This window comes from Drosophila teissieri, chromosome 2R (genome assembly GCF_016746235.2).
Source record: "Drosophila teissieri strain GT53w chromosome 2R, Prin_Dtei_1.1, whole genome shotgun sequence".
In the NCBI taxonomy this organism is placed as follows: Eukaryota; Metazoa; Arthropoda; class Insecta; order Diptera; family Drosophilidae; genus Drosophila; species Drosophila teissieri.
The window spans coordinates 15,745,918-15,761,447 of record NC_053030.1 but is presented as its reverse complement, the minus strand read 5'-3'; the positions used below and the strand labels follow the sequence as shown (position 1 = coordinate 15,761,447).

General features: G+C 43.6%; 3 protein-coding genes across 4 annotated transcripts; 2 read left to right on the top strand and 1 right to left on the bottom strand.

Moving 5' to 3' along the window:
* Window positions 1–84: 84 nt before the first annotated feature.
* On the top strand, window positions 85–1,999 carry LOC122614477 (probable G-protein coupled receptor Mth-like 3). The gene is given in 8 exon segments (XM_043789043.1): window positions 85–525; window positions 527–586; window positions 646–796; window positions 852–1,028; window positions 1,096–1,347; window positions 1,404–1,575; window positions 1,642–1,830; window positions 1,900–1,999. Coding segments are annotated over 8 exon segments (1,542 nt in total).
* Window positions 2,000–2,378: 379 nt separating this feature from the next.
* Window positions 2,379–15,527, top strand: LOC122612512 (myotubularin-related protein 14). Its single transcript, XM_043786189.1, has 6 exons — window positions 2,379–2,972; window positions 12,827–13,668; window positions 13,730–14,368; window positions 14,432–14,575; window positions 14,634–14,990; window positions 15,054–15,527. Exons 1-6 carry the CDS (start codon window positions 2,856–2,858, stop codon window positions 15,187–15,189), a joined length of 2,235 nt encoding a protein of 744 aa, XP_043642124.1. The 5' UTR covers window positions 2,379–2,855; the 3' UTR covers window positions 15,190–15,527.
* On the bottom strand, window positions 4,845–7,260 carry LOC122612514 (glucose-induced degradation protein 8 homolog). 2 transcript variants are annotated; one of them, XM_043786192.1, is made up of 4 exons: window positions 6,538–7,260; window positions 6,417–6,479; window positions 5,651–5,781; window positions 4,845–5,595 (listed from the first exon to the last, which is right to left on the bottom strand). In XM_043786192.1, exons 3-4 carry the CDS (start codon window positions 5,751–5,753, stop codon window positions 4,982–4,984), a joined length of 717 nt encoding a protein of 238 aa, XP_043642127.1. In that variant the 5' UTR covers window positions 5,754–5,781; window positions 6,417–6,479; window positions 6,538–7,260; the 3' UTR covers window positions 4,845–4,981. The 2 variants fall into 2 exon arrangements, with proteins under 2 accessions (XP_043642127.1, XP_043642126.1); XM_043786191.1 differs by having other exon boundaries at window positions 5,896–7,260.
* Window positions 15,528–15,530: the final 3 nt, after the last annotated feature.

The window sequence follows — 15,530 nt, the reverse complement described above, 5'->3', positions numbered from 1 at the left end:
GTTAGTTTATCACCGTAGATACCTATAGGATAGCATATTTAATTTAAAATGAGTAGACTATTATTTTAGTTTCCTTTGCAGAAAATGCGAGTCATAGATGTATTGTTAATCGCAGTTATTTTGCTGATGATGAAAAATTCAAGTGCCGAAATTCACGGTTGCGACTTCTACGACACCGTGGATATTTCAAAAGCGCAAAGGTTCTCGAACGGATCGTACCTATATGAAGGCTTGCTGATCCCCGCCCATTTGACTGCTGAATATGACTTCAAGCTCCTGCCCGACGACTCAAGGGAGAGGGTGGCGAGCCACGTAAGAGGATGTGCCTGCCAACTAAGACCCTGCATCAGGTTCTGCTGCCCTGAGTACCACAAGATGCAAAAGGGCCAGTGCTACGGTGACATGTCAAAGGACGAGATGGACAGGCACGATCCCTTGGTGAATGTGACGCTCAACGACGGGTCGGTGGTGAAGAGGCACTTCAAGGAGGACCTAATCGTGCAGTCCGATCTGGCCAAGCCCGAATTGTTCCAGCATGTACTATCTGAATCACGAAATGCTAGGCAACGGCTTCACTCTGTTTGAGGTAAGCTGCCTGTGTTTCTGTCTCATCGGAAGAGTTTAACCGCTTTTAAATCTCCTTAGAGTGGAACTCTTCTGCGTCACTGGGACAACGTGGAGTTGACCAAGCGGGAGTACTGCGTCCAGCATCTTTCAATAAAGGATAATAGTATCCGAATTGCGCCCCACTTCTGTCCTCTTTCAAATGAGCACTCCAAACCATGGAAGACCGTTGGTAAGTTGAAATCCCTTTTTGCCCTGTTTCTTAGTTTAATGTCCTATATTCACAGCGATAGTGCTATCCCTAATATGCTTAGTCCTAACGATCAGCGTATATCTTTATGTCAAGGAGCTTCGCAATCTAGTTGGCAAGTGTATCATCTGCTACTTGGCCTCCCTGTTCCTGGGCTTCCTCTTCCTGATACTAAACGTGTGGAATTACTCAATCGGATTCTGCGTTACGGCAGGTTTGCTAATGGCGACTGTGAATCAAGGATCACTAATTTGACATTCTGATATCATCATCATTATCAGGGTTCCTGGGCTACTTCTCCGTCATGGCCGCGTTCTTTTGGCTTTCCGTTATTAGTTTTAACTGCTGGATTACGTTCAGTAAATCTAACTGGTCGATCAGTTTCTTGCCAGAAAATCGGTTCGTATCTTATAACTTATACGCGTGGGGCATGGCGCTCCTCCTTACCGGAATCACCTTTATAGCTGACCAGGTGGTTGAGGATGAGAAGTGGAAACCCAGCGTGGGCATCGGCAGAAATTGTTGGATCTATAGTGAGTCAATAGTAGTCAATTACAATTGCGATGTAACTCCTTCTTGTAATCAACAGCTGGCGATATTAGGGTCATGATCTACTTCTATGGTCCAATGCTACTGATAATCGTCTTTAACATTGTAATGTTCGTTCTAACGGCGATTCCCATATTGATGGTAAAGAAGAGTGTGAAATCCTTCGCCCAACAGCTAGAAACGAAACAAAAGCTAAACTCGGATTTACAACAGTAATGATTATACATTATTAGATAATAACTATAATATAAAGGTGCACTTTTTGTAATCTATTACAGGTTTACCGTATTCCTGCGACTTTTCATTATCATGGGTGTTTCGTGGAGCCTAGAAATAATCTCGTTTTTGTTGAGCAAAAATAGGGCTTGGAAGAAGGCTATTATGGTGGCTGATTACATTAACTGGTACCAGGGTACCGTCATATTTGTGCTTTTTATTTTAAAACCATCGATTTTTAAACTTATTAAGTAAGTAATCTATTACAAATAATCATGAAATTCTATCAACTCGTATTTATAAATAATCTTTTGTTGTAGGGGACAACGAAAACCCCTATGGAGTCACCATAGCGCAAGATAAAAAGCTGCTCGACATAATTGTGAAACTGAAGTGAAACTGCTTGCGAAGGAATTATAGATGAGGAGTCGCTTTCAGGAAATATTAATGGAATTAATATTATTTAATATGCATTATTTTTGTAAATGATCAGATTATTTCAAGTTTGTGTCGATGAAAACCCAAAAAAAAAATTTGCTGTTGAACACATAATTTCGTGGAATATATGTATGTATCGGCATAAAAAAAAATAATAACAAAACTATTAAACGATAAAAACAACTGCATGTATGGGAAAACCCATGCTAAAAGTAAAATATTTTCTGACACCGGTGTTCCGAACCAGGGTTTGAGTCAACAATGTTGGCCCATCACTCGCAAGTACCAAACGATAACAGAAAACTTTTGCAAATCGAATAAGCATCGGTGGTCATCGATGTTTCTCCACCTCTACCTTTTCATGTTGTTTTTTTAGTCGCGGCTGTTTGACGTTTGTCGCTTTCCTCCGTTGCGAATAGGAAATATCACAATAGCACATTTTATTACAAACGAAATTGCGAACGCAACGACGACAACTACAATAGTAGCACTAACCGTTAGCGCAGGGGCGAAAAATTAGATTGCGTTTGCGGCCGCAAAAATTTGATGACGTCGCCGTCATCTAGGGCGTAAAAAGCCAAGCAAAGCAAACAAACGCGAACAACGAAACGTGTAAACGGCGTAGAAGCGATAAACGCAACTCAAATACGCAGCAGATAAAATACAATACGAGAGAAAAGAAAAGTCACGGGAAATATTGTTCATATTCGGCGTCTTTTTGCGAGAGTAAACGTGTGTTTGTGTGTGTGTGTGCTTGTGCTTTGCCAGTTTCGTGTGTGTGTGTGTGTGTAATTAAGAGGATAAAAAGGAATCGAACGGTAAATGCATCGCCGCAAAAATGTGCAGCCTAACATCAAACCACATGGTCAACGTAACGCAGCAGCACCTACACGATCTATTGGAAACTTTCGAAAAAAAGTCCTTCGAGGCAGCGGCATTTGAGGAAGGAACGGCGGTAAGTTAACGGTACATGTGCATGTGTCAGTAAGTGTGGGTGTGACATACATTTAGGCGCACGTGCACGTGCTGTCGGCGCAAAACAGACACACAGGCACGCACACACAAACGGATTGCTTGACGTGCTAGTGTGCGTGGCGCCTTTGCGGAGGACACGTCATAATGTCCTGTCCTCCTATTGCTCTTATTCTCTTCCCTTCCTTGCGCTCCTCTTCCTCGCCGTCTTCTTTCTGCCGCGCCCCAAAAATACTCAGCCACTCAAAATGGCCGCCATTAAGCTTCCTGCGATGAAAATCGCATTTTCATGGCAATCAATAGGCGCTAAAACATGTCGTTCGATGGACTTAATGGTTCGTTTCCTCCATGAACAGTACTAATCATGGGATAGTTTTTCCAATTTGGTAGTCCATCGCCTTGGGTTCTATTTACCTATTCGATCAGCAATCATTAATACAAAATATCTGTTTTTAATAATAGGGACCATAACCGGTATTATTGAATTAACTTGCTTTAAGATACATTATGTGGCGCCATAAGCATGTGTTGTAAATTCTTTTTAGTGTTAGTAGCTTTTTCCTTTTTATAATATAATTTTCCAATACATTTTTATGAATTATGTATATTAAGTTTTAGCTTTCAAAGTTCCTCATCGAGTTGCATTCAATCTGGTTATTAAATCAAACTTTAATTTAATTAGGAAATCCCGAGAAAGCTGGTTTTCCAAAACCGGAAAACTTTCCTAATAGCTTTTGTTCTCGAATTGCCATTGAAACTCAATATCCCACTAAGCTGCTCTAAGCGGTAATTGAAAGCCTAATGGCCTTTTTAGGCCCGCCCCTGAAACACGCATAAACGTGCATTTTCTTTCCGCGACACGCACTCTAACTCGACTATTGTCTTTTGCATTCAGCTCATCCCCTTTCACCCATTTACCCCCTCGAATGTCACGCACCCCTTTTAATAGCCTAGTATGTAATGCCGTCTTATCGCCCGCTTAACCGGCAATAACCCAGAATAACAATTGTAATGGCAACTTGACAACAGCGCTTCTCATTTGCATGCCAGTGCTGGTGAATATATTTAAGCCAAATCCCAGAGCCAGGCTACTTGGAATGAGAGCGAGGAAAGCCAAGTGGAAACTTGGCACGTAACTCACGTTTCCGCAGCGATCTTACATGGGTTTGTTCAGCTGCAATCGGCATGAATGTTGTGCCGCCCCCGCCAAAAGGGCTAATACTTTGTTGTAAACGTGTGTTTTTATCAAACCATTGCCGGGGTCTTATCACCGAGCAGGGCGCCAACCTTCGATTTGATTTTCCACAAGTATTTTCCTATTCATATTCCTTATCTGCCCGCTATTCAAAGGCACAAACAAAAAGCTGCTGCTGCTGCTGCTACTGCCCCTTGATACAAAGCATTGCATTTTTGATGGGGTGCAAAGGGTGAATTATGTGTGCGATTCTCTCTCACTTGTTTATTTCCCAGTCTCCTCGGGGTTCAGGGTTAAGTTTAGCCACACCGATTAGATTAGGCGCTCCAGCCAAAGCCACCATACTTAAACAAATGACGTAGGCCGGCGATAAGGTTTAAAGCTTCCAGAGAATGTATGCCATGAAATTTAACCACCTCAAATATATGTACAAAGCAATAATGCAAAAAAAAAAAAAATATAAAAAGTTAAAAATATACAACTCAGATATATACTTTGATTAGCGGGCATTTAAATTGCAGCTAAAGGAAAATCTTAAACATAATGACTGTAAATGTATTTCCAAATCTTCAAAATACCATTAAACACGATACCAATTTACATCAAGACATGGAAATATTTAATATTCAACATCCATTCAAAAAAATTACACCTATTTATGCTGGTACACCACCATAAAAATTACATTTATATATGTAGATTTGTTTAAAAAAAAAAAAAAAAAAAACAACGTACATTTAAAAAGTTTCGCAGTAGACGCCGACCGATCGTTGGACAATTATTGCATGCCTATGGACTTAGAAACCCTGGAAACTGCGGCGGAACTCCTCCTCGAAGTCCGCGTGGGCAAGATCAAGTTTGTGAAAGTCGGTGAATCCCTCGCGATCCAGCTTGGCCTGGGCCCAAAGGATCAGCTTGATGAGGAACATCATTCTTGGCTCCATTGGCTGCTCCTCTTTGCTCTTACTCTCACCCTCGTGGCAGCGCAACATGGCTGCATTTATTTCACCGGCCACCTTTTGGCGATAGGAGTAATACATCAGCTCCCCGTAGGGACTGTATTCCGGCCGATCGAAGGCCAGCAGACCCATGGTCCGCTCCACTTCGTGGTAGTGCCTTGGATCGACCTTGGAAAATCCCGCTGCCTTGCTCTGGGCGAACTTCAAGGCCTTTTCCATCTTCTGATCCCTGATCATCTCGATCAGACGCAACTGTTGCATGTGGAAGAACACATAGTTGTCGGTCTCGAAGAGGCGTGGATAGATCCGTGTGGCCAGATCCATAGCGTACTTCACCTGGCCCACCCGGACGGCATCCTGAATCCTCATGCGATCGCCGATGGTGTCCATGTGAGGACCCGGCTTCACCGCCGCCTCGGTCATGAAACGTTTGGCGGCCTCTTGATAGCCCTCTAAATGATAGTTTTGTACACCAGCTAAGGAATAAAGCATCCTAGGGAGTCTCACCTGTAACCAGATAGTTCATCACCAGGCGGTTGAGATCCGCCTGCCGGCACTGGAAGCTCATCATCCGGTGGGGCCACGAAGTTGATGGCCTATACTCGGCCATTCTCAATTGTTCTAGTCTGACTTAGGTACTGAAAAATGATAGGCGGAAAAGTAAACAATTGACAATAGTCCTGATTAATGGATAGATAGATTACTTCCTTAATTTGGAATGTAATCTACATGGTTTATTACATGTTTATTACTTATGATTTCCACTATATAAAGACATTTATGAAGATAGTAGAAAACTGTCGAGTTTTGTCTACTTTATTGTTTAATTCTACACGTTTTTTGTGCCATAACGAAGGCGCTCCGTTGATGATCATCTATTAGCAATGTGCTGATCATTATATCACTTTTGTTTTCAGCGAGTTACATATCATTTTTGCGCATTGCTTGTGCTAACGCAAACTGATTTATTTTTATGACCTGGCATTGAAAACTGTTGCAGATGCAAATGCGAGTGTGTATTGGGTTTTGCATTTGTATTTAGTATCTGCGTGGGTGGCTGGGGTGTACCATTTTCATTTGTCTGCTCGTGTGGGCGCCAAACAGTCAATCCCGGCCAAGCAAAAATTGCCAAAAATAGCAGGAAGGCTTTCTCTTCACAAATATATCACTTTCGTAAATATTTTTGCCGAGCGCCGTGTGTGTTTGGGCCGTCTTGGCTGTTTTTCATTGTACATATTTGTTATTTATTTATTCGCACAGTGTTAGAACCCACCTGTTGTTGTTTTTGTTGCTGCTTTCGTTGTCAATCAAAAATGTTGTGCAAAAATTTCACCTGCTGAAAACGAAGAAGGGTGAAATGCTTTTGCAATACAATGGAATATGGAAAAATGTACTTTTGTATTGTTCGGTTGGCTAGCAATGGCTAGCTGATATCTGTGCAGTTTCTTTCTTTTTTTTTTTTGGCAACAATCGGCTTAAGCCAAACCAATTGGACCAAAAACGGCCGCGTAGCGAGCGCTGCCTTTGGCGCCTGCTGGAACACTACTCTGGTCCCAGGAGCTGCAGGGACCTGGATGGCAGCTACTCCTCCGCATTAATGTGTATCCCGCTTGGCGCCTTCCAGTCTGCAGCTCGCTTCCAGTGCGGAGATTGCACTCGTTTTGGGGGTTGCAACCAGTTCCAGGAACAGTGAAGCCACCCTATGGCATACGCCGAACATGGAGCACAGACCCTTTGACCCTTCTGGACGCTCCTGGTCGCCTGCTTTTGTTGGCAGCAGTCTGTGCCGTGGCCACGCCCCCGCCAACGACAGCTTCCCACCACCGCCCCCGGAAGCGGATGCAGCTGCGCTGCAAGCCGTGCGGCGTCATTTGTGTGGGCGCTTTGGAAAATGCGGCACAGGCGCGCAGGAATCGCCGTAAGAGCGGAAGTGCGACGCCTTCCAGCGCAACAACTGCAACCAAAGTTCTGCACTGTGGGATAAGTTCGCCCAAAATGGGTCAAATATGGGAGCTTGCATTATTCAGCAGAATAGGTTCATATATTTATGTTCTCTTATCAATCATATTATAATAAACAATTATTCGCTGCTCCTTAAAGTTATCATATCTAACGTTAAAAAATATATAAAAAATACATTGAAATGGACAAGGTTAATGCGTTTTTGGTGATTGATTTTTAATGTATGTATACATTATGAAAGCTCGTCAAGCATGGCAAAAATAATTATTGGATGACCTCAGTGTGTGGAGCGGGATAATGAGAGCTGCCATGAATTGTGGGTCAACGATTGTTTCTATTTGTGTCAATTGTGAAGAAATATAAATGCTAGTCAAATGAATGATTTAAAATTGCCTAAACAAGCGTTTGATTATCCCATAAAGTCAAACTTCTAAATAAATGTTAGATTAAAAAGCGTGTCAAACCAACTGTATCTCTTAATTTAAATAATTTAAATTTTTTGTGCTTATTTGTTGGTATACATGAGCAATCTCAGTTAGTTTCGTATCAGCATACCTTTGCTACCAACTTAGTCCCACTGTGCACTGGCGACTTGGCACCCTGCACCCTTTTATGACAGCCTGTTGCACGTTGAACTTTGCTCCCACGCGTTTGGATGCGCCTACCCGCGCCGCCCCCTTCGTCGCAGTGTGTGTGTGTGCAAGTGTGTTCGATGGCCAGCTGTTGCTGCAAGGTGCGTGGGTCGCACCACAGACACTTGTGCCAGGAACGCAGGAGTGGATGTAGTGCCAACACCGAACAGCCCCCTGGGAGAGGTGGGGTGGTCAGACGGGAAGGCGGGAAGACGGATGGAGTTTCTAGTGGTCTGGAGGGGAAGTGCATCTCCGCATCCCCGCAGCTGTAGTAATGCGAGCAGCTGCGCTTCCAGCTCTTATCGGGGATGCAGCAGCAGCTTTCCGGGCGCATGTCCGCAATGGAGAGAGCCGGCGAGTTCGATTTGATTAAGGGCCAGTCTGATAAAGGGGTTCCAATGCTTCCAGTTACATACATATGTGTGAATGGATGTTGCAACGACACTCAAAGTGCAGTAATGTCGAAGCACCCTGCTGCGGAACTCCTCGCGCATTCCGGACTAACTGCCTAGCATCCGGAGCCACCATGCAAGCATGATTAGAAGAAGGGCACAACTCGCCATCGCCATCGCCATTGCCATCTCCATGTTCGCTGCTACTACTCCTCCAATTTTCCAGCTACGTGTGCTTTCGGATGCTGCCGATTTTTTAGCCACCAACTTTATATTCATGCTCGCCTGTTCGCTGACAGATAAAATCGATAATGTGCGAACTGGCAATGCCGCTTCACTCAACTATTTGCAGGGAGTTCGGATTCAGATTCGGATTCGGATACGTTCTGTTGGAGGTGGGGGATCGGCTTTCGTTTGGTTATGTGGTTATGCCCAAAGCAAAAATAATAGGGGATGTCGGGGCCGAAAGCAAACGAATTATTAAGTTGTGTGCTCGATTGCAAAGGGCCAACAGGAGCGCAGAAATTTTATTCTACTTATTTATTGATTTTCATTTGCGTTAGAGTTGCACTAAGGCACTGGGAAAAATATCCAAGTTGTGTTTAAATTGTATGACTTAATATATGATTATTATTAGTATTATATTCCGATGTCACAGAATTTCATCTACTTTTCTGCTAGCCCATGTTGCCATTGCCAAACTGAATCGATTATTCCGATGACCTTCTTTTCACATCACAGTGAATTGTCTGATGGGAAACCAGAAAGCGAGAAAAGCGATCGGCGCCTGGCGGAACTCAATTCTGTTTGTGGGAATGAGTGTGTGCGTGTGTGGGCGATGAAAATCTCTTCCTGACTGGCTGGCGAATAAATTAAGCATTTGTTAAATGGATTTCTGAAACACCCCTGCTCATATTCATTACTTCTACTCGTAACGCCCACTTAGCACGCTCAATTATTGCCATTGCAAATTGCCATTGAAGTGCTTTCATGCGTTTGTTTGGCAAGCAAAAATCATTTAGCTTTCCATGGCGACAAAAAACTTTCGGCTCAAACGTGCCTCAGACCTCCATTGGATACATCTTAGTCGCATATCATCCACAAAGCGGTTTCAATGCCTTTCGAAAGTTGTCCCACACACACTGTCGAGTGTTTTAGCCATGCTGATATTTATGCACTCTGCAGAAATATATGCAAATCTACTGCACCGGCAATTTGCATATTAAACGTTCATTAATATCCGCAATCGATGTGGATGATGTTGCATAAATTGAAAGAAATGCTAGTCGTTAACGTAAAGATTAGCTGCAATTATTATAAAAAAAAAATAAAAATTGTTTCTAAGAAACATGCATAATTGTGGATAAAAGTTTAAGCATATTAATTCCAAAATTCAAGTACAAAGGTAATCATTTATTACTCGTAATAAACCTTAAAGCATTATATTTTTCAATGAACAATGCAAACACTGCATTGTACTTCGTTGCTTTATGATGGAAAAGAAAGGACTTGTGTTTACGCATACGACACAAAGTGCAAATATGTTTAATTGTTTTGGAATGAATAACAAGCTCCCAACTAATAATAATAATAAACCCAACAAAACTGTACTGCGCATCCAGTTCCTTGATGTGGAACTTGATCCCAAAGCCGACTCCGAGTTTGAAACGTGGGCGCAACTTGTTTTCATATCGGGGGTCTTTGAACGCCGACGAAAACAACACGCTGCACATTTTAAAGCGCAAGCATAAATCATGTAAACAAGAACAACGAGTATCAAAGGCGGAACTCTCCCGGTCGCCGTCATTTTGGGTGTGGTCAGTGGCCCCAGTTTAAAGCCTTAGTTCGTCCACTCAATAATTCATTCAAGAAAAGCCATTTCCCTGTCGCCGGCGAATTGATGAATATGCAACGTGTGGCTTGCACCGAGGCCTCCTTCAGTTTTTCAGCTTGTTATTCGGCAAAAGAAAAAAAACATAAAAAACAACAAGACAAGAGAGAGCAGGAGCTCAAGCCTCAACTGGTACAGTAAACATAACTTATGGTGAAACATGGCATGAACATAATTGTTATAAAAGCAGTGGAACCTTAATATAAGTGTTTGTAACATTAGTAACATTTACATTTAGTGCCCACTTGGCTGCTTAAGACTACGTTCACTTAAGAAAAGTTTAGCGTAAAAGTCGGAGTTAAAGAAGTCGTACTGTACTGAATGGACGACCTCTCCACCCTTTTCTTTTGCTGATTCCCTGTGCTTGGTCGAGTTGGTTCGGTTCGGTTGGTGGTTTTCTCGGTTCGATTGCACACGAGTGCGATTACGATTATTTTTCAGCTGTGCGGTTTCTTGCCGCCGTTGTTCAGTTTTTTTCTTCTTTCTTTCTTTTGGTTTTTTTTTCTTTCATTTTTGTAAGCTTTTCTGCTTTATTTGCCGTTCGGTTCCATTTTTTTTGAGAGACCGAAGAAAAGTGTGTCGCACTCTGCAGCTTCTGCTGCATTTCTGGTGGCCCAGCATCGGCAGAGTCTTTAAAATCCGGGTTTGTGAGGCGAGCTTGGGTTTCGAGCCAGCCTTCCCTCGGTTTGTATTTCACTATTTGGGTCAGCCGATGATGAAAGCCCCAATGAAGATGATGATGAGAAGATGATGATGCTTAATGATCACCACGCTCGCAAACTATTTTCAACGCTGTAACTACACGAGCGAGCGTCTGTTTGTTGTTTTTAAGTTTTACAGCGCCTTTGGAACAGGCGCTCAGTTTTTCAAGCAGCGCTGCTGCCTTTACAGTTGCACTTGCTCGCTTACAATGAAAAAACGACAGCGGCAGTAAAAGCAACGAAACAACGGCAACAGAAGCAGTGGGCAAGCAGTTCAATGCACACATCAACAGTAGTAAGTACATGTGTGCATGTGTGACTTGACTGCTTTGTAACGGCAGCTTCGCCGACTTGCAGCTCACTCACACTTATACTCACACTCGCGCATCAGCCATCGATGGAGCTTGTATTTTCTTTCTGGCAGCCCCATCTCTCTCACACTCATCACCTCGCTTGCTCCCACTCTCATCATCTGTCTAACAGTGCTGCCGAAAGTAGCTGCATGAAACTGCAAAAGTAGCTAATTTGCTTTAAAACTCCGTTTGGCATTTTGAGCTCTGATTGATGAATACTCTTTACTTGCAAGTTTGGTAATCGATTGCTCGTCTTTGTGGTAAAACTCAACTTTCTAGGCTCTAATTAAAAATATATTTTCATATTTTGGTCTTGAATATATGTGCTTATATACCCAAAACTACATTAATGAGAAAACCAATTTTTCCCCTCAGCATAAATAGTTGCAAAGCTAATTTGAAAGTCAGTGAAACCCATTTTTCATTTATGACGAATGAGATTTAAAATAGATAAATGGGCAACACTGTAAGCCGAATACTAGATTAAACTGGAAGCAAAAGGACAACGTGCAATTAACTATAAAGCGATGGTAGCTTTGTATTGATATTGACAATTTGTTTTGTTTTATAATAAATGTTTGCTTGCGCAATCTAACCAATGCTAAAAATACAATAAAAGCACCTTAAACAGCAATTCGTTTTTGTGTGTTTGTGTCGGCGTTTTGCTGGTAATTGTAATTGCGTTTTAGTTGTTTTGCTCGTTCGCTTCGTACTGCGCACTTGTGTGCAGTAGTTTTCAACCCACACACACACGCACACATATACGCCCCACTAAGTTTTCATCGGGTTTGTTTTGCTCGCTGCTTCGCTTTTGTTGCTGCCAATTTTTGCGCAGCTACGGTCTTTGTCTTTTTATAATTTTTTGTTTTTCTCTTCGCCATTTGTTTGCACATTTCTCTCTGTGAGCTAAAAACCTGTTTTCCCAAGGTGTTTGTGTTTGCACGAGTCGTTTTTTTTTTTTTGTTTGTTTTTGTTGTTGCTGTATTATTATTGTGCTTTTATCTAGTCGCAGTTGCTTGTCTGGGACAGCTGGCTGGGGGCCACGCCCACCATTCGTCGCCACCGCCCCCTTGCTCGCCTTTCCTTCTATTTTTAGCCAGTCGCCTAAACAACCTTTAGAATTCTTCTTGATTAGCACACAGAGTAAATCAGTTTTACATTTTTAACAAGAAACTAAAATACGTTTTATATTGTTTCTTTATGAAATGACTATATTGTATCTAAATGGCTAATTGGTGTTGTAACTTGGCCATTACCCCTCCTAGCTTATCTCTAAAAACCCTTGAGCGGCAGATAGTAACCAGTCGAAGTCGAACGATCCAGATTCCAGTTCTCCTACCCTGGGAGCGTCCAAGTTCCATTGAACTCGGGTTAGGAATGTCTATATAGTATACGTATACACACATTGAGAATGCATGAAAACCAGTTGCACTCCGCGTTCTAATCTCGCTGTCCATTAAGAAGCGTCGCCGGCATCGCTGATTTATGCAAACCATTGAATTTACACACTGCCCGTCACATACTTAATGGTTATCCAAAGTGAATGGGTACTAAGGTCATTCGTATACGGATCAGCATCTTAATGGCATGTACGACTTCAGTCTTTAAGATGTGGTGCTAGTAAGGTTGTACAGCTCCTTTACGAATTTATGCAACTTAACAATATACAATAATATAGTTCACCATTCGTTATCAGTCCTTCAGTTATTAGTTATCACATCATATTCTATTATAAATATCCTTCTCTTTTAGGAGTACGACATCTCCAAGAAATGCGAATACCTGTTTAAGCTCGACTACAGCCTAATAGAGCTGGATAATACGAACGGATTGCTCAGTCCACGATATCCTGGCCGAATACTCATCCCAGAATGTGAGCACGGGCACATGGCCAAGACGCTGGTACCGGGAAATGGACTCTTTGGGCAAGTTGGTGGAGGCTTGGGAGGTGGAGGCTCCTCGGGAACAACCGCTACCGCCACGCCTCTGAACAGCAGTGCAGGAAGCACCGGAAGCGAGGGTGTGGGCATTCAAGCTTTTGTGACCTTTGCTAATCCCCTGCAACAACAGCATCCGCTCCAGCAGCAATATCCCTCGCAGCAGACGCATCCCCTCCACGCGCAATATCCCTCCCAGCAGCCACATCCTCTCCAGCAGCAACAACAGCCATCGCAGCAGCAATCCCAAAATACGATATACGAGGATCAGTACGATATCCAGCGAATGCGGGAATTGGTAACGATGGCCAAGTACGCGAGATGCCGACAAAGATTCGCCGTGCCTGTGATCATGTATCGTGGAAAGTACATATGCCGTTCTGCCACGCTATCCGTTATGCCAGAAACCTACGGTCGGAAGGTGGTGGACTATGCTTACGACTGCCTGAGTGGCGGCAATTATACCGCGCCAAACGGCGACGAAAACGATGCGGACTCCACGGACGAGTCGCTGATCACCCACATGCACGACCAGGCGCAGTCGCAGTTCAGCTACGACGAAGTCATTAAGAGTGACATCCAGCTGCTACATACGCTCAATGTCTCAACCATTGTGGACCTCATGGTCGAGAACCGCAAGATCAAATACTTCATGGCGTGAGTACACTGTAACATACTGAGTTAAAAACCCAACTGATCACCAGTCTCTCTCTTTTAGCGTTTCCTCGTCTGAGAAAGCGGATCCCAACAAGCACTATAAGAGCTTTAATCTTCTATCCCTGCCGTATCCGGGCTGTGAGTTCTTCAAAAAGTTCCGGGACAATAATTACATGGCGCGCAACCTGCACTACAACTGGAAGCAAACGTTTAACGATGCGAATATAAACATTCCCAACATGGGACCCGCTGCGGATATCGATGTGGCGTGGTCGGAGTACCGGGATTGGGATCTGGTGGCCATCACCCAAAACTACTTGAGGGCCACACTGAAATACGTGCAAGAGGAGAGCTCCGGCCTGCTGATTCACTGCATCAGCGGTTGGGATCGCACTCCACTGTTTGTGTCCTTGGTCAGGCTGTCTCTGTGGGCAGATGGGCTCATCCATCAGTCACTGAACGCCATGCAAATGGCGTATTTCACACTGGCCTACGACTGGTACCTGTTTGGCCATCAACTGCCCGATCGCCTGAAACGAGGCGAAGACATCATGTTTTTCTGCTTCCACGTGCTCAAGTTTATCACGGACGAGGAGTTTAGCATTGTGGAGCACCGTAAGCGCACTAAGACATCCAGCAGCAGCGGCAGTAGTGTTATAGTAATTAAATCCGACGGCTGCGACGATGAACCGCTCAAGGAGTAAGTATAGCCACGTATAGTCATTGAACAAACGTTTATAAGTTCATTTACATTAAATTGCAGAGACTACATCCTTTCCTTCGATCAAGATAGCAATGACAGCTACTCAAACTGTTCCAACTGTGATATGTCCATAACAGATAACTTCTATGCCACGACGCCAGCTCAAGTCAATCCGCTGACCAGCAGGTCGCCCAATCCGAAGAGGTTGTACTGCCTTGACTAAAATAAGAAACCTCACTAACTTTAGCTCAACCTGTTTCAGATCTAGAACCAGCCCCATTTCAGTGCCTGGATCAAATGCGCGGCAAAGACAGGAGTCTACATCCTCCAATGGCAGCTGGCAGGTGGTTACCGATACGGGTTCAATTGACTCGAACGTCAACGGCAGCTACATGATGCGGTTTGTGGCGCAACAGGCAGCGGATGGCGGCGGCTCCTCAAACATTCCTCTGTACAATGGCGGCAATGGTTACCACTGCAGCATTAATGCAGCATTGAGCGGCAGTGGAAGCGGAAGTGGAAGCAGCATTAGTAACGGCAGCTCAACGCACGGTTTCGCAAACGGTTCCTCCAAAGACGTGGGCGGCAGCACTATGGCCAGCAAGCAATGCATAAACTTGTAAGTTTAAGCCTGATTTTTAGCCAGCATACATAATGACATAATTTCGTTGTACAATTGCAGACGAAAGCAACGCCTGAATGCTGTGCGTGCCATTTTTATACAAGCCTACGGCAAGACGATTGGACTGAAATTCAAGGAGGGCTCATCCATGAACCTGGCCACGTTCATTGGGAACCTGGCGGACCAACTGTTTTGAGAAAGGATCAGCAGCTATCACCGTTTGTTAGATTTACACCCAAATTGTTTGTTTCTTGTTAAGTGCTGCGCTTTCAACCAACGACTGTATTTATAGACCTGTTGAATTGCGTTCTTTAGTGACTGTTGACGATTGTATAGTGTAACGGATAACTGATTACCGATAAGCATCGAAAGAAGCAGGCGGATTCTAGACAATGAGCATACTTCCGTAGTCCTCCTGCCCTGGTTAACCCGCTCTCCTGTTCTTTAGGTTCTCCAGCTACCAACTCCCCGCTCCTTGTTTGTTTAGTTATTAGTTAATCGAGAATGCAAAGCAAGCGAAATTTAAAATGCGATTTG

Excerpts from the sequence above, each read along its gene's own strand:
- LOC122612514 (XM_043786191.1), bottom strand. The coding sequence starts at position 5,753 with ATGGCCGAGTATAGGCCATCAACTTCGTGGCCCCACCGGATGATGAGC. Across the intron at positions 5,596-5,650 it reads GATGAACTATCTGGTTACAG|AGGGCTATCAAGAGGCCGCC; the intron begins GTGAGACTCCCT and ends ACTATCATTTAG.
- LOC122612512 (XM_043786189.1), top strand. The coding sequence starts at position 2,856 with ATGTGCAGCCTAACATCAAACCACATGGTCAACGTAACGCAGCAGCAC. Across the intron at positions 13,669-13,729 it reads AAGATCAAATACTTCATGGC|CGTTTCCTCGTCTGAGAAAG; the intron begins GTGAGTACACTG and ends TCTCTCTTTTAG. Across the intron at positions 14,369-14,431 it reads GACGATGAACCGCTCAAGGA|AGACTACATCCTTTCCTTCG; the intron begins GTAAGTATAGCC and ends ATTAAATTGCAG.